Raw genomic sequence first — 24,938 nt, 5'->3', positions numbered from 1 at the left:
CTTTTATATTAGAAAATTATTTCTTTGTAATAATAAAATAAATAAATTTATTTTTATATAATTTTAATCAAAAACTCAATTAATTTTTAATTTATTTCTGATTTTTAAAACTTATAATTTAAATAATATATAAATAAATTAATAGATAGATATGCTAAGATTATTAAAATTCTAAACCAGTTATTTATTGATTATTATTAAATAGTTCTTTTTTAGATATTTTATAGTATTTGAATTAATTATTAAAATAAGAAAGACATGTCCAGAAATTAGGAAACGTTAGCTAAGTTCAATGAAGCAAGTGTTGAAGAAATACCTGAAGATTCTCATGATTAATATAATGAAGAATTTGAAAAAGATTAGTCTCATTAAGAAGAAAAAGAAGCTGAAAAGAAAAATGAAGATGATGATGCTGATTAATACAATTAAGATGAATTCGATTTAGAAGATAATTAAAATGATAAATAATAGTAAAGCTAAAAGGAAATTGAAAAAAGTAGAGATAATCTTAGTGTTTCTAGTAAATAGAGCTAAAACAAAAGTAAATAAGACATTTTATAGGCATAGGTTTCAAATAAAGCTTTGCCAAAAGTTGAGTATAGAAAAAATAATTATTTAATTTATCTTCGTGAAATTAGTGGAGGTAAATTTGTGTAACAAAAAGAAAGGGCAAGATAAATTAATGATAGAAACTAACTCAAAACATTGATTTACTATAGATTTGGAGATAAAAACTGGATAGAAGGTAAATTGAGAACTATGTTGGAGGTTCCGTTTGAGAGGAATTAAACTGAAGAAGAAATTGAGTTTAAATTGATAACAATTGATGAGGATGCTGAAGTTTAAGTTAAATAAAAATTTAAATTGCATGAATTAAATTTAACGAAAGAAAAACCTTTCGATACCTTTACATGTAAATTTGATTCTAGAAAAGATGGAGAACACAAATCTACTTATATAAAATTTGCTCTTGTATTTGATGCAACAATTCTTTCTTATGTAGAAGACTAGAATGAGTAAACTTTGTAAATATTCAAAGATAAGAAAAATTAGTAAGCAAAAAAGCTTGGCATACAATAACAGCAGCCTGGTAAAAATGTAATATTATTGTCTTTCACTCTGAAAGATATAGAGAAGTATACCGAATTTGTAAAGCAAAGAAAACAAAGTCTCAGAGATTAGATGATTTTAACAACTTCAACTAACTGGTTTTGTAGATATTTGATACAAATATAATTAGCTAAGTAAAAATGTTAAGTGTATCTTGATGATCCAGTACATTATTATATTTTATGTTTTAATTTTGGAATTTATTGACTCTATTTATTTTCATCATTTATAGGAAAGAGATGATTTGTACTTATTTTATACAAGAAACATGGGATAAATAACAGTTCAATTATTCGAGTAAATATATGAAACTTTTCAATTGGATAGCTATGGATAAATAACATATAAAGAAACTAAATTGAAATCAGAATCACTTTTAGGAAAGCCAGTGGAGATTTCTATAGAAGATTTAATCTCGAAAGGAAAAGGATATTAAATGTTTAATGAAACATTTGATTAAATTTTACAAACAAACTTTACGATATCTATGATTCCTGAAAAAACCTAATTTCATAATAAATTTCTAGGCTTTACTAGCATTAAAATATTAGAAACATCTGTATTCAATGAAACCTAATAGCCAACACATATGGAGATTTCATTGTACTCCATGGATAATGAGTTGATTAACTAAGTCTGGAGGCTAAAACCGTTTGCACATTATAGTTAAAATGTATAAAAAATATCGACATGGGACTATCAGCATGATTTAGTTTATAAAAAGAATTTTCAAGATGCTGAAGAAAATGTAGATGCTGCAATTCCAGAAGAACTATTTAGAAGAATATTGGTAAGCATATATATAAACAACAAACTATTGAAATTTTATAATTTATTATCTTTTCGAAATAACTTAGCAAGATGAAAGTTAAAATAGCGTCTCGAAATTAGAAGGTGACTTCCCAATAGATGAAGATTTTAAGATTTACATTAAGAATTACTAGCACCTAATGAGCTACGAGCCTATTTTAGTAGATTCTAAAGCAGATTATAAAGACTTGAAATTTTCCTAAAAAAATAATCATATTTTCTTTAAGACCTCTTGTCCATTCGACTACATTTCTATCAAATTATATAGTGGAGATCATAGAAAATCAGATAACCTGATTGGTGTTTATGAAGAAAGCTTTTTTAAAGTACCTGAAAACAATTTAATTTTAGGATATATTTATTTAGATAAAGATGGTAGAGTGGAGAGTAATTTTAATTAAATTGAAGCAAAAAATAAACTGAGTAGCAATAAACAAGATATTTTAGACAATGATAAGAATGATGATATTATAGGTAAACTAACTAACTAACAATTTTATCATTTATAAACAATTAAGAATATTCATTTAAATATACTTTATAAATAAGGTACTATAAAATTTTCGATAGATCATTTTGGATACAACAAATTTTTAATTGAAGACAGTGTAACTTGGGTAAAAGAAATTATTAATTATAAAGAAGACTCTGATTAATTAGTTTCAGAAATAAAAACTTCGATTAAGAATGTTATTAGCAAATAATAAAAATTGTAAGTTTTAAGACTCTCGTTAAGTGAGATATGGAATTTAATTGATTTAGTTGAGTAAGTTATTCCGTAGAGTGCACTCTCTGAGCAATTTGATCTCAGAAGTAAATAAAAACAATAAATACCATTATTTTCATAAATTTTAATTTTATATTTGAAAATAGTTAAATTAGGAACAATTTGCTATACAATCCGTCTAGTAGTGAATAGGTTTGATAAAAAGAGTTTCAAAAAATAAGATGTTTTGTATAAGTTAGAAAAAGAAAATTCAAGATGCTATTTTGAGAGAATAAACGATAAATTTTATTCTTATTCTAAAACAGAGGACTATGTGATTTAAATTTGTGTTGATACTGATATTTCTTCTTCTCTAATATTTTAAATTACTTCTAGTTTAGAGTCTCTTATTATAGAGTTGAGGACTATATCTAAGAATGATGAAGTCTTAGCCTTTTGCTCAGAATAAATAAAAAATATCTACTTTTTTAATACAGAAGGGTTTATTATATTGCCCTTAAGTATTCCCGATATTAATAAAAGATATGCTAATAATAAATATACAAAAGATAATTCATAAAAACTTGACTTTTTTAACAATACAGTCTATTTTAAATTTAACTTTGACTTTATTGAAGTTGACAATTTCAATTAAACACCCTAAGATAATTCAGCTGGTCTTTACACTTTAGGTTTATACATACCACCATAATAAAATTTAACAAAAGATAAATAAAAATTGCTTAGATAGTTTGTGTACTAGCTCAACATTCATGAAATCAATTCTGACAAAAAGTTTGAAAAGAATATAAATTTTAGTAGCATTATCCCAAAGTTTACTATTGATTACTTTAAAAATTTTGAGTTCAACAGATCAGGTGATCTATTTTTTGTAGTTAAAATAAAAAAAGTGTACTCAGGTGATTTAGAGGAAGATGATGAAGATAACGAATATATTTTTTAAAAGCAATATCATATAAATTTTAACTACTCTACAAATTAAGAAAATTATAATAAAGATATTAAATTAGAAAAAATTAAACTGAAATTGAACTCGTTTGAGTAAATTATTTGCTCTTTTTATGATGAGACTATTAATTAAAAGCTCTCTCTTACTCTATAAGTTAATTATAAATATAATTATTTTATTGAATATCCCCAACAACTAATCACTATCTGTATTCCTTTTGGACTAGAATAAAAAATGATTACAAGTGATATTATCGATTCTAATTATTCACTAACCTTAAAATTAAGTAGTTTAAGTAGAGAAGCATTAAAGTATAAAAAGAACTCTCAAGAACATGTTATTAGTTTTGGCAACAAGAAAAAAAGTTAAGACCAAGAGTACACATATGAGTCCTTTGATTTCAGGGTAAAATTTATTAAAAAATAGTATAAATAAAAAATTTTATTTTAACATGAATAGGACAACTTAGTTTTATAAATTTTTTCAGATACAGATTTAATGGAGACTTCAATTATTAAAATTAGCGATTTAATTTTATTAGATGCTAGTAAATCACAAGAAGATTATTCAATTCAATAAATAGAAGAAGGAGATAATGAGTCAGTTAATAATTTATCTTAAATTTCAATTAATAAAAAAAAAATGTTAACCTAAAAATAATAAATGCAGCCACCTTCAAGCGATTATTTATGGACTTTTATTATATTCTCTAATAAAAAATTTGAATTTTTTATAAAAATGAAAGACAGAGTTCCAAGAGCTGAAAAATCAGTCTTTTTAAAATAAGAATAGTCTATTGCACAATCTAAAAAAGACTCAAGCATTAATAAAGGAGGAGCAAAAGCAGCAAATCAATCAGTTTTAAAAGAGGAGAAAAAAGAATATGATTTATATACCATCAAAAAGATGATACAAGATAAGTAAAAAGAAAATCAATTATTGAGTACAGAATTATAAAAAACTTAGAAAGAGATTATAAAGCAAGAAAATGCCATTAAAGAACTAGAAGACATTCAAAAAAGATCTAATGCAAAAGCTATGGACCCCTAAAAACCAAAAAGAACCACTGCACCTATTTAACTTAGTGAAGAAGCAAATAAGGCTAAAATTTTGTTTTAATCTATTTGCTAATGTGGTGCTCCTAGCCCTAAATATAAGTAAATCATTATTTTATATATTTAATTTAATATCTCGAATTCATTATTTAGGGGCTTTTGTGAGAACTGTGTTGAGGAAATGAAAAATGAATACAAAAAAAAGTATGATGAATATAAAATAGTTGCAGACAAATATGAAACTCTCTATATAAAAAATATCAATACTGACACAAAGTAAACAAAGATTAAATATTGTTTTTATTTTAAGAATTATTTTATAATTACAGAATAATTAAAATGAAGAAGAAAATAGAATCTTTGTAAAAAGAAGCGGCCTTCATGGATTCTGAATAAACAAATGAGTAAAATGGAGATGAGAAGTTACTATTAGACGAAATAAATTTCATAAAATAAAATATTAAATTGACATAAGCCGAGGTAAATTTTCTAATTTATTTAATTATTAGATTTAATTAAAACATATGTTAAACTGAAATTAATATCTTATTTATATTAAATTTTTTCTCATAAAATTTCATTAATCTCTAACAGATTAAAATGATGCAAAATGAAAACCAGAGAGTTATTAATGAGAAATACCATCTTCAAAACTCATTAGAAGAAAAAATTGCTAATTAATTATAAAAAATTACCAAGCTAAATCAAGAGGCATCTGAGTAAAATAAATTTTTATTTTAAATTAAATATTTAAAAAAATAATAATAATTTTTGACAATAAAAAAACCTTATGCCTTTAATTAAATAATTTTATTAAAACGATAGATTTAAAAAGAGAAGAGAAGATTTAGAAGAGAAAATAGATTAAATTAATAAAAATTATGCTTAACAAAGATAAAATATTTGAAAATAAATTAAAATTTAACCAAAATTGATTTTATAAATTCTTTAATTTCTTTAATTAATTTTTGGAAATCAAAAATATTAATTTACATAAAGTTGCATATAGCTAATAGTATTATTTAAAAAAAAAGTAAAATATTGAATTTATGTAAATGCTACTAATTTTATTCTATATAACTTAAGTAGCTAACAATCGAATGTAAAAATACATGTTTTAACTCACTAAGCTAATCTAAAAATTTTTAATTGTAGGAAATAATGAATACCAAATATCAAATTCTATCATGTTTAAGATGTAAAAAATTATTTACAAAGAAGGAGTATAAAATAGATTATTTAGTTAATAGCTTCTATTAACAAAATTAAATAAATAACATAATAAAATAAACTTTAATATTTTTATGTTAATTTAAATAAATAATCTTTCATTTAAATCATATAGAAAAAGAAATTTTAATTTAATTTATTTAATACTTACTTTCACTTCTCAAATTATTAATTGTAGTTATAAAAATTTTAAACTATCTAAAAATTTATTTTTGTTAAATTTAGATGAGTAATCCACATAAAATTAAAATAAAATATAAAATAAATATAGGTTTATATTAAAGTATTAAAAATATATTGATCTATTTTCTTTAAACTTAATTACAAAATTATAAATAAAGTAATCTTATTTTTCTTAATCATTATCTTTTATACCATCATATATTCCATTTGATATTGATAAAAGAAGAATATAAAAAGAAAAAAACTAGAAAAACTTTTAAAATATTTAATTTTTTCTTTTGCAAATTTAAAGATTATTTGTAAATAAAAATGGTACTTGTAGCTTTAAAATTTGAAAGAAAATATTTAGTAAATCAAAGTAGATATCTATGTTTTAATATGGTGAGATTATGTAAAAGAATAATAAAGTATTTATAACATTTAGGTTATAAATAGATAGGCTTTCTTATCCTTTCATACATTCATTTTTTATATGGTCATTTGACTCTTCAGGTTAATATATAAAAATAGATTGATCATTATAGTATAAACAGAGAATTGAAGATTTCTTATCAGCCAAACATACAACAAAGAAGATTGACTTCAAGCATTTTTAATTTTTGCAAAAAATAATTGATTTTATAGCTTGCGTAAAAAAGAGAAAATTAAAACAAATAAACATTATAATTTCTAAAGAAATTTTTAAGGCAAACCAATCTCATTTTCAAAAAATATTTTTTTAAAAACAAAGCAGATTTAAAATAAGCACTTTTTAAGCTTTAAATATTCTGAAAATCTTAAACTCTAATTTATAAAAATATGAGTGAACCTGTAAAAGAATACTACACACCATTAGCAAATACTGATTAAAATTAAAATAATATCAAATCAAACAATTAGTATTAAAATTATAATGGCAATGCCAATAATATAAATAACAATGTGGGATATGAATAAATGAGTTAGCCAATTGGATAACCTATGATGCCTCCTCCTTAATATGGATAAAATGGAGTATATCCTGGCAATAATTACTATCCTCAAGCTTAAAATAATGGCTATTAAGCACAAAATGGGATATAAGGTGGTTCTTATTAAGGATCATCATCTGGAAGTAATTAATTCTATTAACAACCTCCCTATGTATAACCTCTATACTAACCTCCAGGTTATGCTTAAGGTGTTCCATTAGAAGCCCAAGTAAATAGGATATAAGGTTCAGGAAGCGCAAACCCTTAAGTTCCCATGCTTACTAACTTAGATAACTGTGAATATCCCACTGCATTTAGATGTAATTTTTGCTAAAAAGAGAGTGTTAGTACTATGACTAGAGAGCCTGGAACTGGAACATGGATGGCTTGTTGTTGTCTATTCTTTTGCACATTTGGTGTACTTTCATTTATTCCTTTTTGCACAGATTCTTGTCAAGATAAAAAGCACTTTTGTCCATTCTGTGGAGCCTAGGTTGGCTTTAGAGAATATAAACCTTGTGGCTGAATTGAACAAGGATCAGCTTATATTTAAAAAATCCAAAAAAAAACAAAAAAACAAATAATACAATACATATCACAAATATAATTAAGGCATTATGGATAAAAAATTAGTTGAAAGATAAATAATATTTTTAGATAATTAGTTAGAAGAGAAAAACAAACAAGAAAGGATAATTGCTAAATTCTTATTGATTGATGAATATTTATCTATCTATCCATTTATATCAAATTAAAATTAAAAATAAATATATCAAATTATAAACTATTGTATATTATTATATAAAATTTAATAAATTTAGCTAAATATGCATAATATAATTTTGTTCAAATACAATTAATATCCTTTCTCCTTAGCTTTACATTTCAAAATCAAAAAAAAGCTATATATTTATTTAGTAATGTTAAAGGTAATTTTCAATAAATTTTCAAGCCAACCCTCATTTATTCTTTGATTTATTTAGTAAATTTATGCACTTAAAATAATATTTTATTCAAGATAATTAAGTTACTATAAACTCAATTTAAGATTTTGATTATTCGAAATTATTTTTTTAATTTATATCTTAATGAATAATTTTTGTTTTTTTTATTTATTTATTTTTTCTTTTTACTTACTTAACTTCTCTTATAATAAAAGATTAATATTCTCTAGAAATAAATAATTACTTTGCACTCAGAATATTGAAAATTAATGTTGAAAAATGTAATTATCATTTATTATTTTGTAATATTAGCTTGAATAACAAATTGAATAAAATTTATATTTTTCTCCCAACTTGAGAAACTTTTTATCTAGATATTACTTAAAAATAAATAAATATATGCCTATTTTAATGTAAATTATACAATCAAAGAATTATTTTTCCAAGATAGCAAATAGTACATTAATTAAAGTAAGTTTAAACTGAAATATTTTATATTAGGAGTCTGGTAGGCATCAAAATTTTACTTTTAAATTGTAAAAAGATATTGTTAAATTACACAATTAAAAGAATACAAATTCCTTATAAACACTTAATATTTAAGTATTTTTTTATTTCTTCTAACTCCCTAATCAATTTGATTACAGAAGATTATTTATAGTACAAGTTCAGTGGTTATAAATTATCTTATTTAATTTATTTCCACTTACATTAATCAACTACCTTAGATTTTTAAGTTTTTGAAAAATTTCACAGATAAGCATCAAACAGTAATTATGTTTATAAATTTTTTGTAATATTGTATGTATAGTATACAAAGTTTATAAATAAATCATTTCTGTGGCTGTTTTTTATTTTAATGAGCACATTTAGAAGGAGGCAATAAAATTTTAAGAAAAAATTGACGTAAATAACCTATGCATTTAAACTAATTATACAGATAAATAAATGTGAGGAAATTTTATTCTTTGTAATCAAGATTAATCTAATAATTTAAGATAATTGTATTTGAATATAAACAAAAAATTTTTTAAATAAAATCAAAATAACCAATTATTATTAGTATAATTAATTTATTAATAATTAAAATCGAGTCTTATCAATTCTATTAATAAATAATTAAAAATTAAGTGTATAAAAGGAAAGAAAAGCAGGATCGATAGATAAATAGATAGATAGTTAAAAAAAATAATATATTAGATGAATCTTTTTGAAGATTACTACACACTAAGCTTAACTTTAATGGGTTTGCTGTTTACTTACATTTGTTTTTAATCTATAATAGAGCATAAAAAAATCCATGTCCTTCACGAAACTGGATTCGGGATTATCGTAGGATTCGTGTTGGGATTAATAATGAAAGCATTTGGTCATTCTATATCATTTTCAGGATAGAATTTCTTTTAAATCATGCTACCTCCAATCATATTTTCTGCGGGATACAATTTAAAGAAAAGGAAGTTTTTCTCCAACATTTTTTACATATCCCTCTATGCAATTTTAGGTACATTGATAAATTTTATTATCACTTTGCTCATAACTGATGGGTTTCTTAAAGCAGGGTTAATTGTGGACCTAAATAACGATCCTGTTAACTTAAGCACCTAAGATATTTTATATTTTAGTGCTACAATGTGCGCCTCAGATGCAATTGCCGCTCTAACTCTAATTAACAGTGTAGCATATCCTAAATTATTTAGCGTTGTATTTGGAGAAGGTTTACTTAACGATGCAGTTGCTATCATATTATTCAATGTAAATTTTATACCTTTATATTTATATTAATGATCATAATTCCAAATTTTTCCTAAGTAAATACTTACTAAATATTGAAATTATTATTGTTTTTTCCAAATTGCGTGTTATAATTTATATAAAAGATTAAAACAAAAATTATATTTTTTTAAATTAAAAGTCAGTAGGTACAATAGTTAACAAATAAGGAGAGGTCAATTTAGAAGCTTCTACTTTTGGCAATCTATGTTTATTTTTCCTCAAAAATTGTTTTCTATCAATATTTATAGGAATAGTTGTAGGTTTATTAGCAACATATTTTACTAAAGTATTCCGCCCTCTTGTAAAAGATCCTATTAAAATTAATGTATTCATATTAATTGTTGGATATTCTTCGTATTGCATAGGTGAAATTGCTGAAGTTTCAAGTGTTATTGCAATGTTAACTTCAGGTATTGTTATGAACCATTATATGAAGTATAATTTCGAAGAAGATGGATTAAAATCTACTGTTGTTACTGTTGGAACTTTATCTTAAGTAGCAGAATCAATATTATTTATTTATCTAGGTATTTCTTCATGGACTTATATTAGTGACAAAGCAAAAGTCTCTTTTTCATTTATTGGGCTAAGTTTTATAATTACTATTGTAGCACGTCTAGGATGTATATACTTTACTTCAGCTATTGCTTGTCTTTTCATGGGGAAAAAATGGGATTTAAATAAATATGAGCTCTTTATTATTTGGTTTGCTGGTTTAATTAGAGGTGCTGTAGCCTTCGCTCTTATTATAACTATACAAAATTCACTTAATCCAGTAATTACTAGCACCATTTTGTTTATTGTTTTCTTTACAACTGTGTTCTTAGGAGGATTTATGTCATCATTTATCAAGTATTTTACAGGATTAATGAGTAAGTCACCTGAAGTTTAAGAAAGAAACAAGAAAAATTAAGAACTTGCAAATGAAAAAAAATTAAAATCCAAAAAGAAAGTTTCGAAACTAAAAAATCTCGAAGAAGGATTCTTAAAACCTTTCTTAATTTACGATTATCTAAATAGAAAAAAATCTATTCAAGAAGAAAAAAAGAAAAAGTTGTTAGAAGAAATGGAAATGTACGAGTTTGAGAAGAGACAAAGTTTTGAAAGCTCCAAAAGCAATGTCAGTTCTAGAAATGAATCTTAAAGCAGCGAGCTAAACCAAACTCAAAACAATATTCTTAATCACTTAATATATAATAATTAATCTTAAGATTATATCATAAAATATAATAATAATATTGTGTATTCAAGTGAATTAAAAAATAAAGAGTCAGATTAGTAATAAAACTGTGATGGAGTTGAAAAATAAGATTAAATGTGATTAATAAGAGAGCAAACACACGCATCCTCACATGTTAGTTATTATCTCTACATAATTTTTTATTTAGAAAAATGAAAAACTAACTATTTTTAATTATATTTTGCTTATAAAAGCTTGATTACATCAAAATTATTAATAAAAAAGCGATAAAAAATTTGAATAATAATAATAATAATAATTAATGTATTTAAATATTCTGAATGTTTGAATTTATGTTTTAAAATTATTTTTATTAAATTTAATTTATTCAATTTTACTTTGAAAATTTAAAAGCAATTATTTTTTATAAATTAATAATTACTAATAATTTTTTATTAAATGTTTTTTTAAAATAAAAATATTTTCAAATATTATTTTTTTTACAAATATTTAATAGTGTTTATAAAATATTTAATTAAAGTAACAATATTTTTTTAATATTATTTTTTTTCTCTGTATATTCTTTTTACCTTACAAAAATTTATTAATGTTTTTGAAGATTTAGCAATTGTTTATTAAAAGTTAATCAAAATTAGAATTAATGGCTAACAAAAAAACAAGAAAATTTAGATTGGAATTACAAATAACATTTTTACACTTATAACTTATTTAATATTCCAAAAAATAAACAGATGTACTTTTAGATGAAATAATGAATGAAAATTATTCAAGACAAAGAAAATTTTAAATTGAAAAATAAACTTTAATTATAACTAGATTGAAATCGTTGAAATCATAAAAATATTTGAGAAAATAAAAGAGAAGTGCAGTAATTTATTTAATTGCTAATCTTAATTATTAAGAAATCCAATAAATTAATTAATATAAAAAATAAATAAATAAAAAGTTAAAGAAAATATATCACATAAGAATGAGCTTTTTTGATGACTTTTATGGTATAACTCTCTCATTGCTATGCTTGCTCATATTTTATATTTGTTTTCAAGCACTCATAGAACATAAAAAAATCCATTTAATTCATGAAACTGGCTTTGGTATATTAGTAGGGTTTTTGCTTGGGTTTATTTTAAAAATTTCTGGTTTTTAGATAACATTTTCAGGACAAGAGTTTTTTTAAATAATGTTACCTCCAATAATATTCTCTGGAGGATACACCTTACAGAATAAGAATTTTTTTTCTAATTTTGGTTATATATCTCTCTATGCTATTTTTGGTACTTTAATAGGTTTTGCGGTAATCCTGTTATTGACAATAGCATTCCTTAACTAAGGTATGATTACAGATTTGAATAATAATACAATCAACCTCACTGCTAAAGACATTTTATATTTTAGTGCTACTATGTGTTCTTCTGACACTATTGCTGCCCTAGCTTTGATAAGCAGCAAAACATATCCTAAGCTTTTTAGTGTAGTTGTTGGTGAAGGCTTGCTTAACGATGCTGTTTCGCTTATTTTATTTAATGTAAGTTTTATTATTCCTTTCATTAAAACAATCTTTGATATGTTAACTTTATATATGATTAATACTAAATATTTTATAATACATAAAATAATAAAAGTCGATTAGTAAAATTGTGAATTCTAATGGTGAAGCATAGCTTTCATCTACAACTTTTTGGAGTTTAATTTTCTACTTTATCAAGAGTTTAGTATTATCTATTTTAATAGGAATTTTTGTTGGGTTATTTGCTACATACATAACAAAAGTATATCGTCCTTTAATGTAAGATCCTGTAAAAGTAAATATATTTTTGCTAGCTATTGGCTATATGTCATACTGTTTAGGAGAAATAGCTGGTGTTTCAAGTGTTATTTCAATGTTGGGTTCTGGTATTGTTATGAATCATTACATGAAGCATAATATGGAGGAAGAAAGTCTTAAAACGACAACTGTGACAATTAGCACTATCTCTTCTATAACAGAATCAATTTTATTTATTTATCTGGGACTTTCTTCTTGGAGTTACATTGGAGATAAATCAAAGATTTCTTACTCGTTTATATTACTAGGCTTTTTAATGACTTTAATTGCCCGTTTCGGATGTATATATATTACATCTTTGATTGCAAAAACAATTATGAAAATAAAATGGGGATTAAATAAATATGAATTGTTAATAATTTGGTTTTCTGGGTTAATTAGAGGTGCAGTTGCATTCGCATTAATTATAAATGTCGAAAATTAACTAAATCCTGTGGTTACTAGCACTGTTTTATTCATAGTATTCTTCACTACTATATTACTTGGAGGTTTTATGTAGTCGTTTATAAAAAAGACTACTCAAACTATGGAGAATTCCTTAAAAGTCAAAGAAAATAATTTAGTTTTATTAGGAATCGAAATAGAAAAAAGGAAATTAAAAACTGTGTACAATGCTTCAATATTTAGGCTCTTAGAAGATGGTTTTCTAAAGTCTAAATTTATATTTGATTATCCTAATAAGTAAAAAATTTTTAAAGAAGAAAAGAAGAAAAGACTTCAATAAAGAATAGAAGAATATAATCAATTAAAACTGTCAATTTAGTAATACAAGTAATAAAATGAAATAGTAAAAAGCAATTAAAATAATTTAGATTAGTCATTATAAAATGGCATAAACAATTTAATGTTAACATAGGCGAAGGAATGTGGACAAAATTATAACGTTGAATTTGCCGATAATTATAAAATATCTACTACTGATACTTAAAACAAACAAGAAATAGATTAATATTAGATAGAAAACAAGCTATGAAGAATTATCATTGTTAAAAACTTTAAAATTACTTCAATATTGTAATATAAAATTAATAACATTAAAAACAATAAAACCTTGTATCAAATTTTATTTTAAATTCCTAACCATTAATCGAAATCGTTAAATAAAATTACTTCATACAATATACCAAAATAAAACATTTCTTCTCAATTTTGATGTTCCTATGATAAGATCATTTAGTTTAAATAAAAAAATAAATAATAATTTGATCTTATGGCAATTTAATTTTAATTTCTTTCTAAGATATTTATCAAAAATTTTCTTATCAATTTTTTTAGTTTTTTTTGAAAAGAAAAGAAAGAAAAAACTTAACTTAATTTGGAAAGTTTTTGTAAATATTTGTTAATTAATTTATTTACAAATAATTAATCTAAACCGTAATTATAATTGTGTTAATTAATTAATCATTATTTAATGAATGAGTAAAAAACTGGAGAATTGAAGTAAGGTAAAATAAAAAATTAATAAAAGATGAATTTTAAAAATCTAATTACAAAGAATAGTAAAAAAGATTAATATTCTTTTAATTGCAAAAAACCATGACGCTATAACCAAATATATATTATTTACCACCAAAACAAATAAAAAAATAAAAAATATCTAATTAATTCTACTATTATTGTAGTTTTATTGATTGAATAGCAAAAATATGAAATAAAATTCATTACTTTACAAAATTTCTTTTATATTTCATTTTTATTTAGTTGATATTTTAAAAATTACATTTTATGTTTAGTTTTATCAATAACTTATAATAAATATATTTATTGATTCTTCATTTATTATTTTCTTTATCAATCATTGAATATAATATATAAGTATATATGATTGTTTTCAATATTATTAAAATGGATAGATACTTAATTTTAATTTTTAAGATAAATCTAAAATAAGTCTTTGTTTTTCACCAAATTATTTACATAAAGTCATTTAAAAAGGTGAAAGCTTAAATTATATAGTAGGATATCAAAGAAAAGTATCAGAAACTTAAGTTTGGCTATATAGTTTGAGAATCAATATACTTTTATTTTAATAGAAAAATTAATGTAAATTTTCTTTAGACTTTGAGTTTCTGTGTTGAATTTATTATATTTATTCTATTTGAACTTTTTAAAAATAATAAATAAATAAATTTACTTACTTATTAATTATCTTATTCTCGTTTACTTCAATTAAATTCCTAAATCTTTTATATTATTTTTAAATGTATATTTTTATTTATATTTTAATTATCTTTTGACAACCCAAATGCTTTGATAAAAACTTTTGTATATTACTATAATTTTGAATTAAATTTTTTATTAAAAAAGATCTATCAATTGGTTATTTTTGAGAAAAATATATTATTTTTATATTGCCTCTTAATAAAGTACTTAACAAAAAAAGAATTACATAATAAAAATAATGATTTTATAATTTAAGTGTATCAGATGTTACTCAAAAATAATCTATTATTTTTTCTTCAAAAGTATTTAATTAAATAAAAGAAACGAGGTGCAGGTCCATAAAATCTTTATCAGTTATCTCTGATTTTATTCTTTTCTTTTTCTCTGTTTTATGTTAATTAATTTTAAAAAATATTTTCATCAACTTAATCTTAATAAAAAGTCTTCATTTTTTAAACATATTAAATATAAATAATTAATTGTACCATCCCCCTCTAATATAAGATAAACTTTTATTAGCTCATTTGCAAAATTTAACTATTGAATTAAATTTTTATAACTCAAATGTACCCCTATTAATTAACAATAAATTTAATTTCTATAAAGATTACTTTTGTTTTCTAATTTTTTGATATTATTATTATTTTAAATATTAGTGGAATAAGAAAAAACACAAAAATATTTATATTTTAAGTAATATTATATATATAATTTATTAAAATTTAAAATATGCTTCAATGAATTATAATTAATTTAATAAAATCAAGATTCAAAAGATTGTTTTTAATATTTTTTTTTTTTTTTACACTTTAAGTTAATATTATCAAAAGTTAGATGAAAAAACAAAAATATAAATTAAAACAAATAACTGTATTACTTTAGTTATAAAAGTTCTTGAAGTGTGAATTTACAATAATAATATAAAACATATAAAATTACTTTAAAAAAATATTTGTTAAGATTAGTTAAATATAAAAATTTAACTAACAATTTAAAGTTATAGATTTGTAATTTAATTCAATCATTGTTATTAAAATATTTTAAATGAAATAATATAGCGTGAATAATTTTAATTCGTTTTTTTAACTTTAAGATTTTGTATTTACAAATTCAAGGATCTATTAAACAATCATTATATTAGTATAAATATACATTAGAGAAATAGGCTTAAGATGTACCATTTACATAATTTCTCAAAGTAGTCGAATTAAAACATTAGCTAAAGTAGCCTTCATAGTTTATATTTTAGTTAAAATCATCATTAGCAACGTAATTAAAGAATTTTGCACATTCTGGTAAAAGATGTACATTCTCATTGATTACATCTAATGATTCTTGGCATTCTTCAAGACTGATAGAAGGATGTGAGCTATTGCAGTATAGATCATACTAGCGTTAATAACAGGCTTTCCATTAGTCATAACTTACAGTAGCATAAGATAGATTGAAAAGCATGCATATGCAAATTAAGAAAGTAAATTAGTTTTTTCTCATTTTGATTATAAAGTTTTTTGATTTTATGATATTTAAATAATTATTATTTTTATGCAAAAAAAATAGAATTTATAGCTGATAAATTTCTATTACTATTCTTTTAATTTCTGATAAATTAAATTAATTGAAAAATTAATATGTAACACTTTAATACTTATTAATAAAAAATAAAATCTAAAAACCAGCAATTTAATATAAAATATTATAGTTTATATTGGAAAAGTTTTTTTAAAGATAATTTTTTAAGGATTATTTTAGATATTTTAGAATTATGCTCAAATTTAATGTTTAATCAAAGATATTTTATAAAAGAGACAAAATTTATACCTAATTCAAGAGTAAATATATTATTTTATTTTATTTTATCCAATAATTAAATGTTTTACAATTCATTGTAAAACTTTCATAAAAGCCTTCAATTTCATTTTTTGAATAATCTATTTGCAAATTAATTAATATCTTTTGTGAATTAACGTAAAAATAATACTTCCTTTTATTTTCTAACACTATAAATAATTAATAAATTAAGCCTAAAAGCAATCATATAAATTAGAAAGAAAACCAGCACTTTAAAACTTAATTTTATATCTAAACAATTTCAAAAAAATCTTTTAAAAATTAATTTTTTGTATCAATTTTAGCATTTTCCGACTTTTTTATTTCAAAATAGATAAGAAATATATATATATTTAATAAGAAATTTTTAGTTTTTAAATTAAACAAACTGAAAAAACAATAATAAGACTTTAATTTCAAACACTCCTTCAGCTATAAAATAGAAAAATCAAATAAAGATTATATGTATTAATGATTACAATTTAACCTTAAAAATTAATTTAATAAAATTCTATATTAAAATAAAATCTAAAAAATATTGATTCTCTCTTATTTTGTTTACTCAGATTTTTATATTTTTTCTAGTACTTTAAAAGAAAAAAATATATTTCCCCAAAGAAAGGAAGATGTAATTGATTTCCTTAAATATATTTTTAATAAAATATAATAAATTCAACAATTTTGTGTATTTAGAACTCAAAAGCTTAACTTTCAAAAGAAATCAATCAAAAATTTTATTTTGGTTACTAGAAGTGATTAATCTGTTTTTTTAAGAATATAAAATCTTTTCAACATAAAAATGGTAAGTAATTATATATTAACTAAAGATTTTAAATAGTTTAATTTATTTTAATCAACATCTATGTGTTTTAGAATGTTTTTTTTCCTCTAATTATTATCAACCCTCTTTTGTAAGATTAATATTTTCAAATTTAAAAGTTATTGAGTTAATCAATTTTTAGTTTTTATCTATTTTTTTAGAAATAAATAAATAAATGAATGACGAAGAGATATTTAAATATTTTGATAAATAAAATAAATTTTATCTTACAAAACATGAATTAAAAGTCAGTTTGATCTATAAATTTGGTTATAAATTTCCTTATGATGAAATAAAAAATATTTGGAAAGGTAGATTTAAGTTTGAGTAATCTAGAAACGATTATGATTAGTTGTATGATAAAAGTATTGCATCAAAAGGAATTTCATTTAAGTATTTTAAATATTTGATCAATTTATTAGATTCACAAATATCATGCGGTAAACAATACCATATCAAAAAATCCTTTTCAATCATTTTTTTACTATTTTATTAATAGATAAAAAATCAACTATTGATTTTTAAATTATTGATGAAGATGATAAAGGATATATAACTTTTGATGACTTTAAATAGTTAATTGTGAAACATAATTTAAAATTCATTTAGCCATCATAGGTGAAAGAAGTGTATAAAGAAATGGATTTTGATGGTGATGAAAAAGTATCGTTATCTGACTTTCGTAAGTTTGTAAAGGAGTATAAAGACTTGTAATAAGTAAAATCAATTGAATGATGAAGAACCTATCTGTTGCAAATCAATAATATTAAATAGAAAAACGATAATATTTAATTACAAATATATTATTAAATAAAGCTTAAATAGTTAGTTTAAAACTAAATATGGTCTTCTAAATTGTTTATTATTATTTTCTTTTATTGTTGAAAACTAACATTATTAAGATTATTATTTTTTTACACCTTTTATAGCTTTGGTATTTTATTATTCAATAATACGTAATATTTTTCAAGTAGGTAAGTAGAAAAAAAAATAAATACAAAAACAAAAAATTGTAGCAATAGTAGCAAAAATGTTTAAGATTAATGATATAGTAGATAAGTCAATGTAAAATTTGGTGAAGCTTATTTCACCTGATTCTTTGGCATTTAATGAAGAAAATTTCAAACAATATACTATGAAGGAGTTCATATAAAGTGAGGAATTAAAAAAAGAAATATAGCCTGGCGATATAGTATTAACAAAAACTTCAAGCAATGTTTATGGTATGTTTAGAAAAATGATGGATTCAGAGTATGATCATGTTTCTGTGTTTTTAGACCAATAAAATGTGTTGCATATTTCTCCTCCTAAAGTTCGTATTATTCCTTCAAATATTTTTTTGATGCGCAGGATGGAGCCATTTATAATTAGACCAAATCTTGATATTTAAGAAAGAAATTACTTTATAGATCGTCTTAAAACATTTGAGAATTAATCATATGACTACAAGGGGTTAATAAGAATATTTGGCTTAAAAACTATATAAAATTTATTTAACATGTCATCAAGTTCAAGCTACTTGCTTTATAATTTGGACAAAGCGTAAATTTTTTTCATTATACTATTTATTAATTTTAAAAAAAGACATTATCATAATTTATTAGAAAGGAAAATAGCTAGTAATTAACATATTTTAGCCTTTTAATAAATGGATTTTAAATATAGCAAGACATATGATTATTATTTTAAATTTAATAATAGAAAAACGATGAAAAGAAAGATTTGTACAGATCTAATTATTTTTACTCTGGCACAGAGCTCGAATAAATTTATGGATGCCTTAAAAAAAAATATTTATAATCTCAATTTTGCATTTGTTGGAGCATTTAGCCCAGATGACTTCAAATACTTAACAGTAAAAGAAAATAATTTATTTAAAATTATATATCCTACAGAAAAAGATTTGTCAATACTGCAAGAAGAGTAAAGGAAAGTAAAAGTAGAAAAAGTAAATCAATCATATCAAGATTAAAAAGAAGAAGTTAAAATTGAAAGTTAAGATTTGATACCAGTGTATCCTAAAGCATTTAAAAAAGCAAAAAAGGGTAACCATGAATCATTAATAAAAGTAGTTGCTAGATTAATTGCCGTAGCCCAAGTAAACAGAATATTTTAATAGGGATATTTGTAAAATTTAAAAAAGAGATTGGATAAATTCTAATTTATTTAAAGTGCAAAACTTGTATACTACCTTTGGTCTTTGAAAAACTTCTTATTCAAAAAAGGTGAAATTTTGAACAATAAATTGAAATTCATATAGACAGTTTACTAAGTATTTAGGCTTCTGAGTAATGCTGATATCATAAAAATTAATTTTGAAAAAGTGTATATTCCAATTATTGAATAGATGCTTAAAAAGCTCTATAATTACTTTTTCTAAAATAGACCACATCTATGATGCAATAGTTAAAAATTGTATATATTTTATCATAAAATAAATTCATTTTCAATAATAATATCATAGATAAATTTATGTTAAACTGTAATAAATTTTAATTTTAGCTAAGAATATTCTAAATTAAACAATCATGCATTTATGCATGTATGAATTTTTTTACAATTAATTAACAAATAATCTATAATTATTTATTTATTTTAATTTCCAGAAAATCATAAAGGTTCATTTACCAACCTACCTATCTATCTTAAATCAGAATGTAAGAATCAAGATTTACTTTTCTTTTTTTTGTCCTTTTTTTCTTTCTTTTCTTTTTTGATCTTTTTATCTTTCTTCTTCTTCTTTTTGCGATCTGAGGATGATGAGGAAGAGCTTCGTTAATCTTAATGGCTCTTTCCTTCTTTTTTATGATTTTATTCTTAAAGCTTTTTAGAATTAAAAGCCATCAATTAAACCATTTATGAACTTGTAAGCTTATTTGTAAGTTCTGAAGAGTTTTGTGATGTTAAGAATGTTAACTCATTTTGATTTTAAAAGAGCGAACTTTACTCCTTATTTTCTAGCTCTGTTTCTGCAACAAACTTATAGGTATTATCTTAACCATTAAAATTCAAAGCGGCATTGTTCTTCATTTCAAGTTTTTGTTTATCAAACGAAAGCTGCTTTGCTTATTTTGTATACAAAAATCTCTATTCTTCCTCATACTTTTTCAAAACTCTCTCTAAATATTTTTTAGTAATTTCGTCATCTGGGTCCAGCTGCAGTCCTTTTTTAAGCTCTATTATGCCCTCCTTATATTTTCCCTAGAATTTTATTTTATTAATATTTAATCTACACTATTTGATAATATTACTAAATTTGCTAAAGCACATCCTCTTGTGACGTAAATTTATGGCATGTAAGGATCAAAGTCTTGTGCTGTGCTGAGATATTATAATGCCTGTGGATGCTTATTCTCTTTGATTAGTCTTGTTGCTTCATCTAGAGACTACTTTGCCCACCTTATGTTTTGAAGTTCCCTAATCCTGTTTATGTTGATAAAAATATTAACTACTCGTTTCTCATTCTAAGAAGGATGATATATCAAGAATTTAATTTCCTTTTATAATCAATTTAAATCTCTTAAATAAGATTTTTATTGGTGTAATGATTGTTCAAAGAATCGTTCTCCTTCAATTACATGAATTTAATCATGTTTTATCTATTTGACTGGTTGGTTTTATTGTTCAATAATCTTACTTAAAAAAAATAATATCTATTTTACTATATTCTTCAAGGTTGTAGATCTACGAATTTATAAGTCGTATGGAAAAACACTATACTTTTCTAGATATAGCATATCATCTTATGTTGCTTTTATATTATTATCAGGCTTGCTTCCAAGTCTGATAAATAAATCATCACTTGGATCATATGTTCGAGGATCCAAAATGTTTTAGATGGAAAGAAATTTAGAATTTTAAAGTACTTCATTTTTGCAGCTTAGTTCTAAAAGCTAATACCTTTAATCTGAGTTGAGAGTGCTCAATTATTCTTATTAAGAAACATTTGAAAGCCAATTTTTTGTGATTACTGCATACAATTCATCTCCTTCATTGATTTTATCATAGTTAAAATCATTGCTAAAAATACTAAAGTAGTCAATCTAATTTATTTTAAATTAGAGTAATAAATAAATAATTAAATTTTTCTGTATTTTTCATATTTTATTGAAATTTACCAAATCACTCTCCTTGATAATAGCTTAGATTTTGTAAAGATAAACATACTGAAGCTCTATTAATTATTATTACTTTTCTCTGTAATTCTAAAAATCTTATTCACTCATTTGTTATAAATTACATTAATCACAAATAGAGTGAAATTTATTTAAACTAACAATAAGGGCTCTTTATTTTTCATCTTTCCTTAAAACAATTACTTCAAAAACGAAACCTGTATTAATTATCTTAAATATTTTAATTAAAACATTTAGCTTTATTAATCTTAAGGGTTTACATCATAAATTTTAGTTATATCAATAAGTTTCCTTTCCAATAGAATATTAGTATCTGCAAAAACGCGTTAGACCTACTTTGAAAAGAATTTTTTTCAAAAAAAAACTCTAGAACTATGTTAAAATTATCTTACTTATGAATTTATGCTTGATTAAGATGATTCAGTATTGAGTTTATTTAGTTATGGTATGGCTAATTAATTTAATTCCTGATTTTCATCATTCCTAAAATTGAATCTAAAAAATTTTTTTAATGCTAAAGTGTTTTTTAAGCCTTAAATACGATCTTCAACATCAAGTTAGGCTTATTTATGAGATTGGCTCATTTCACTTGACTACAAGTCCATTTGAAAATTTATAGGCTTTGCAAATATTGTATTAACCAAACTATAGAAAAAATTGCTTACAAAACTATTCTATATCTTAAAAAGTTCTATTTATTTATTAATGTTTACCAAATAAATAAAAGTTAATTAATGTTCCTTATTTTAACAATCATAATAAAATACTTATGTCTATTTTATCATTTATAATAAAGATAAAATTAGTTTATTAACCAATCTTAATTAATCATAAAATTAAAATTGTTTTCTAAATTTTTTGAATTAAAAAACTTTGAATTGTATTTTAAATTTTAAGATATGAAATGTTAAACTGTTATAAATAAATAGTTAAGCATATTTTTTGTCAGATTTTAACATTTTTTCCCGCAATTTTTTGAAAAGTTTTGCAAACAGATTAATATTCGCTAAAAAACTATTGAAAATCATTAGTATCAATTTTTAATAAAAAAATTTCTTTCAATTAATAAATACAATATTTCATTAGAATTATAAATAGCTAACATCTTTGAGTAAAATATCATCTTACTAAATAAAGCTGTACAATCTTTACAAAATTAGTTACTATGGCTGAATTTGCTTCTAATGATTAGAGTAATTAAAATCCTAAAAGGCGTTTGACTGCTATGGAAATCAAAGTAAGCTAAAAAATAGATACATTTTTTATACTATTTTATAATATTTTTTTGTTAATAGAAATAGTAGAAGTAGAGGAAGAGTCTTGGATTTTCTCTAGCAAATACAAATATAATATCAAGCTAATAAACAAATAAGGAAGATGAATGTACTCGATTTATTTTCTTATAATGTATTTATATTTAAAATAATATAAAAAGAAGATGAATTGATTAAAGAAAAAACTATTTTCAATGAAAGCAGTGGTAAAACAGTGAAAGAAATTTTAGGCAAGGGAGAAAATTCTTCTAATGATATAATAAGATAGAATGTAGGATAAATGTCAGGGGAGAATTCAAACAGTATGAAGATGTTTAATTCATAATTCAACAACTTCTACTAAGAATTCTATTAAAATAATACAACAATATATGAACTATAAAAAAAACAATCAAGTTAATAAATATAAAAAAAAGACCAAAAATAATATATAATAGACCAGAAAGGAAACTATCAATTAATAAATGAAGTTTCGTTGATATCAGCTGTCAATTTTGATTGGTTCAAAGATATTTTCTCTTCAACACAACAATTAAGTGGATATGATACATCAAAATTATCAAAAGAAAGCTTACAGCTTATAAAATAATAAATAAGAAATTTACTTTCTACATATAAATACGAAAAGGCTTAGAGTATACTCTCAGGATTTAATTCTTAATTCAACAAAGAAAAGTCAATCATGAAAAACTAAGAAGTGTATTTGACTATGAGGGATTGCTACCAAAATTTCTTACAAAATAAATAACACTTTTATTATTACATAAATGCATAGTTTATTATACTTTTTATTCATGTGTAAAATGAAGACTCGGGAGTTAGTCATCATAAAGCTGATAAGGATCGTATTGTTGCAGTTGTTTGGGCCAAAACTTTAAAGAGTTTCGATAAATATCTTGAAAATTCTGGTAATTTTTTGATTAAATATTTTACTAATTGTTTAAATTAATAAATGTTTTTATTGATATTTTTTGTTAATAACTTACTTTAAATAATTAGGCATTGAATTTACAGATATTTCAGAGCTGTAGAGGAAGTAGTAAGAAGTCTTTTTATTGTAAGAAAAAAAGAAAAGACTTTAATAAGAAAATTTAGAATACTTCTAAGATATTTTGGAAGGAGATAAAAATCTCAATTAAGATTTAAGGATAGCTGAAATGGAGGAAAATTATAATCAAGCCTTCTTAAACAATTAAAATTAAAAATAAAATAAATTGATGCAAGATGAAAATAATGAAGACACATAATCTAATATGCCCTTTTCAACTTTAATTGATAATTAATCTACAGTTCTCCTAATCAAAAAGAAATATGTATTAAACTATTAGTTTAAATTTTAAAAATAATTTTTTAAATTATTTATTAGGTTTAAAGCTTGTGGAACTGCTTAATTAACTAAAATTTAGAAACAGATTAAGATAGTCATAGCAGTTTTTAGAAAATGGAGATCATTAGTAACTTTGCTTTTGAGCACTCTTAAAAATGTAATTTGAAAGAGTATTTTAATGGATAGATAATATCAAGTGATGTACAATAATACTCATACTTGCTAGATGAGATGGAAGAAAATTAATTTATTTAAAAATCTTAATGCAACAATCTAGAATAGATTTTCTAAATAGATAATTCGAATAAGTTATACAATCTAAAGTTAAAAGGAGAAATTCCATTCCCACAAATAAAAGTAAGATATTTTTATTTAGAATAATTTTATTTATTTATTTATCTTTTTTATATAGGAACTAGTAGGATTATTAAATAAACTTAATATTAATTTTGCTATCTTTTACTAAGAAAATCCATAAACAAAATATTTTAAAGGAGACATTATAAAATTTGATAATTGATATTGAATGTTAAAAATTAAAAATAAAAAGGAATAAATAAATAAATAAATAAATAACATGCTTAAAATAAATTTTAAAAACTTTAATTTAATACAAATGGATAAACAA

At 22.2% G+C, this 24,938-nt stretch overlaps 9 protein-coding genes across 9 annotated transcripts; 7 read left to right on the top strand and 2 right to left on the bottom strand. All coding sequences in view use genetic code 6, as the record gives it.

Moving 5' to 3' along the window:
• Positions 1 to 258: 258 nt before the first annotated feature.
• On the top strand, positions 259 to 5,558 carry TTHERM_00933200 (hypothetical protein; the record flags this gene model as incomplete). The annotated part of the gene is made up of 10 exons (XM_001021876.2): positions 259 to 1,275; positions 1,343 to 1,900; positions 1,968 to 2,394; positions 2,470 to 2,733; positions 2,794 to 4,001; positions 4,056 to 4,753; positions 4,805 to 4,927; positions 4,981 to 5,131; positions 5,246 to 5,370; positions 5,477 to 5,558. 10 exons carry the CDS (start codon positions 259 to 261, stop codon positions 5,556 to 5,558), a joined length of 4,653 nt encoding a protein of 1,550 aa, XP_001021876.2.
• Positions 5,559 to 6,862: 1,304 nt separating this feature from the next.
• On the top strand, positions 6,863 to 7,540 carry TTHERM_00933190 (LITAF-like zinc ribbon domain protein; the record flags this gene model as incomplete). Its single annotated transcript, XM_001021875.1, has 1 exon — positions 6,863 to 7,540. One exon carries the CDS (start codon positions 6,863 to 6,865, stop codon positions 7,538 to 7,540), a length of 678 nt encoding a protein of 225 aa, XP_001021875.1.
• Positions 7,541 to 9,158: 1,618 nt separating this feature from the next.
• On the top strand, positions 9,159 to 11,055 carry TTHERM_00933180 (transporter, monovalent cation:proton antiporter-2 (CPA2) family protein; the record flags this gene model as incomplete). The annotated part of the gene is made up of 2 exons (XM_001021874.2): positions 9,159 to 9,713; positions 9,874 to 11,055. The coding sequence occupies 2 exons, from the start codon at positions 9,159 to 9,161 to the stop codon at positions 11,053 to 11,055; spliced, it is 1,737 nt and encodes a 578-aa protein (XP_001021874.2).
• Positions 11,056 to 12,115: 1,060 nt separating this feature from the next.
• TTHERM_000933179 (sodium/hydrogen exchanger family protein) lies at positions 12,116 to 13,733 on the top strand (the record flags this gene model as incomplete). The annotated part of the gene is made up of 2 exons (XM_012799145.1): positions 12,116 to 12,460; positions 12,558 to 13,733. The coding sequence occupies 2 exons, from the start codon at positions 12,116 to 12,118 to the stop codon at positions 13,731 to 13,733; spliced, it is 1,521 nt and encodes a 506-aa protein (XP_012654599.1).
• Positions 13,734 to 16,116: 2,383 nt separating this feature from the next.
• On the bottom strand, positions 16,117 to 16,344 carry TTHERM_000933178 (transmembrane protein, putative; the record flags this gene model as incomplete). The annotated part of the gene is made up of 1 exon (XM_012799144.1): positions 16,117 to 16,344. One exon carries the CDS (start codon positions 16,342 to 16,344, stop codon positions 16,117 to 16,119), a length of 228 nt encoding a protein of 75 aa, XP_012654598.1.
• Positions 16,345 to 17,379: 1,035 nt separating this feature from the next.
• On the top strand, positions 17,380 to 18,308 carry TTHERM_000933177 (EF hand protein; the record flags this gene model as incomplete). The annotated part of the gene is made up of 2 exons (XM_012799143.1): positions 17,380 to 18,013; positions 18,073 to 18,308. The coding sequence occupies 2 exons, from the start codon at positions 17,380 to 17,382 to the stop codon at positions 18,306 to 18,308; spliced, it is 870 nt and encodes a 289-aa protein (XP_012654597.1).
• Positions 18,309 to 18,603: 295 nt separating this feature from the next.
• On the top strand, positions 18,604 to 19,971 carry TTHERM_00933160 (PH domain protein; the record flags this gene model as incomplete). The annotated part of the gene is made up of 2 exons (XM_001021872.3): positions 18,604 to 19,115; positions 19,275 to 19,971. The coding sequence occupies 2 exons, from the start codon at positions 18,604 to 18,606 to the stop codon at positions 19,969 to 19,971; spliced, it is 1,209 nt and encodes a 402-aa protein (XP_001021872.2).
• Positions 19,972 to 20,237: 266 nt separating this feature from the next.
• On the bottom strand, positions 20,238 to 22,314 carry TTHERM_00933150 (tetratricopeptide repeat protein; the record flags this gene model as incomplete). The annotated part of the gene is made up of 6 exons (XM_001021871.3): positions 20,238 to 20,774; positions 20,825 to 21,070; positions 21,236 to 21,616; positions 21,692 to 21,919; positions 21,970 to 22,044; positions 22,102 to 22,314. 6 exons carry the CDS (start codon positions 22,312 to 22,314, stop codon positions 20,238 to 20,240), a joined length of 1,680 nt encoding a protein of 559 aa, XP_001021871.3.
• A 560-nt stretch (positions 22,315 to 22,874) lies between these two features.
• Positions 22,875 to 24,830, top strand: TTHERM_00933140 (hypothetical protein; the record flags this gene model as incomplete). Its single annotated transcript, XM_001021870.3, has 6 exons — positions 22,875 to 22,946; positions 23,005 to 23,092; positions 23,145 to 23,891; positions 23,983 to 24,296; positions 24,350 to 24,667; positions 24,723 to 24,830. 6 exons carry the CDS (start codon positions 22,875 to 22,877, stop codon positions 24,828 to 24,830), a joined length of 1,647 nt encoding a protein of 548 aa, XP_001021870.3.
• Positions 24,831 to 24,938: the final 108 nt, after the last annotated feature.

The sequence above is a fragment of the Tetrahymena thermophila genome (genome assembly GCF_000189635.1).
Source record: "Tetrahymena thermophila SB210 genomic scaffold scf_8254503, whole genome shotgun sequence".
In the NCBI taxonomy this organism is placed as follows: Eukaryota; Ciliophora; class Oligohymenophorea; order Hymenostomatida; family Tetrahymenidae; genus Tetrahymena; species Tetrahymena thermophila.
The sequence above is the reverse complement of the archived record's forward strand: the minus strand, read 5'-3'. Positions and strand labels throughout refer to the sequence as shown.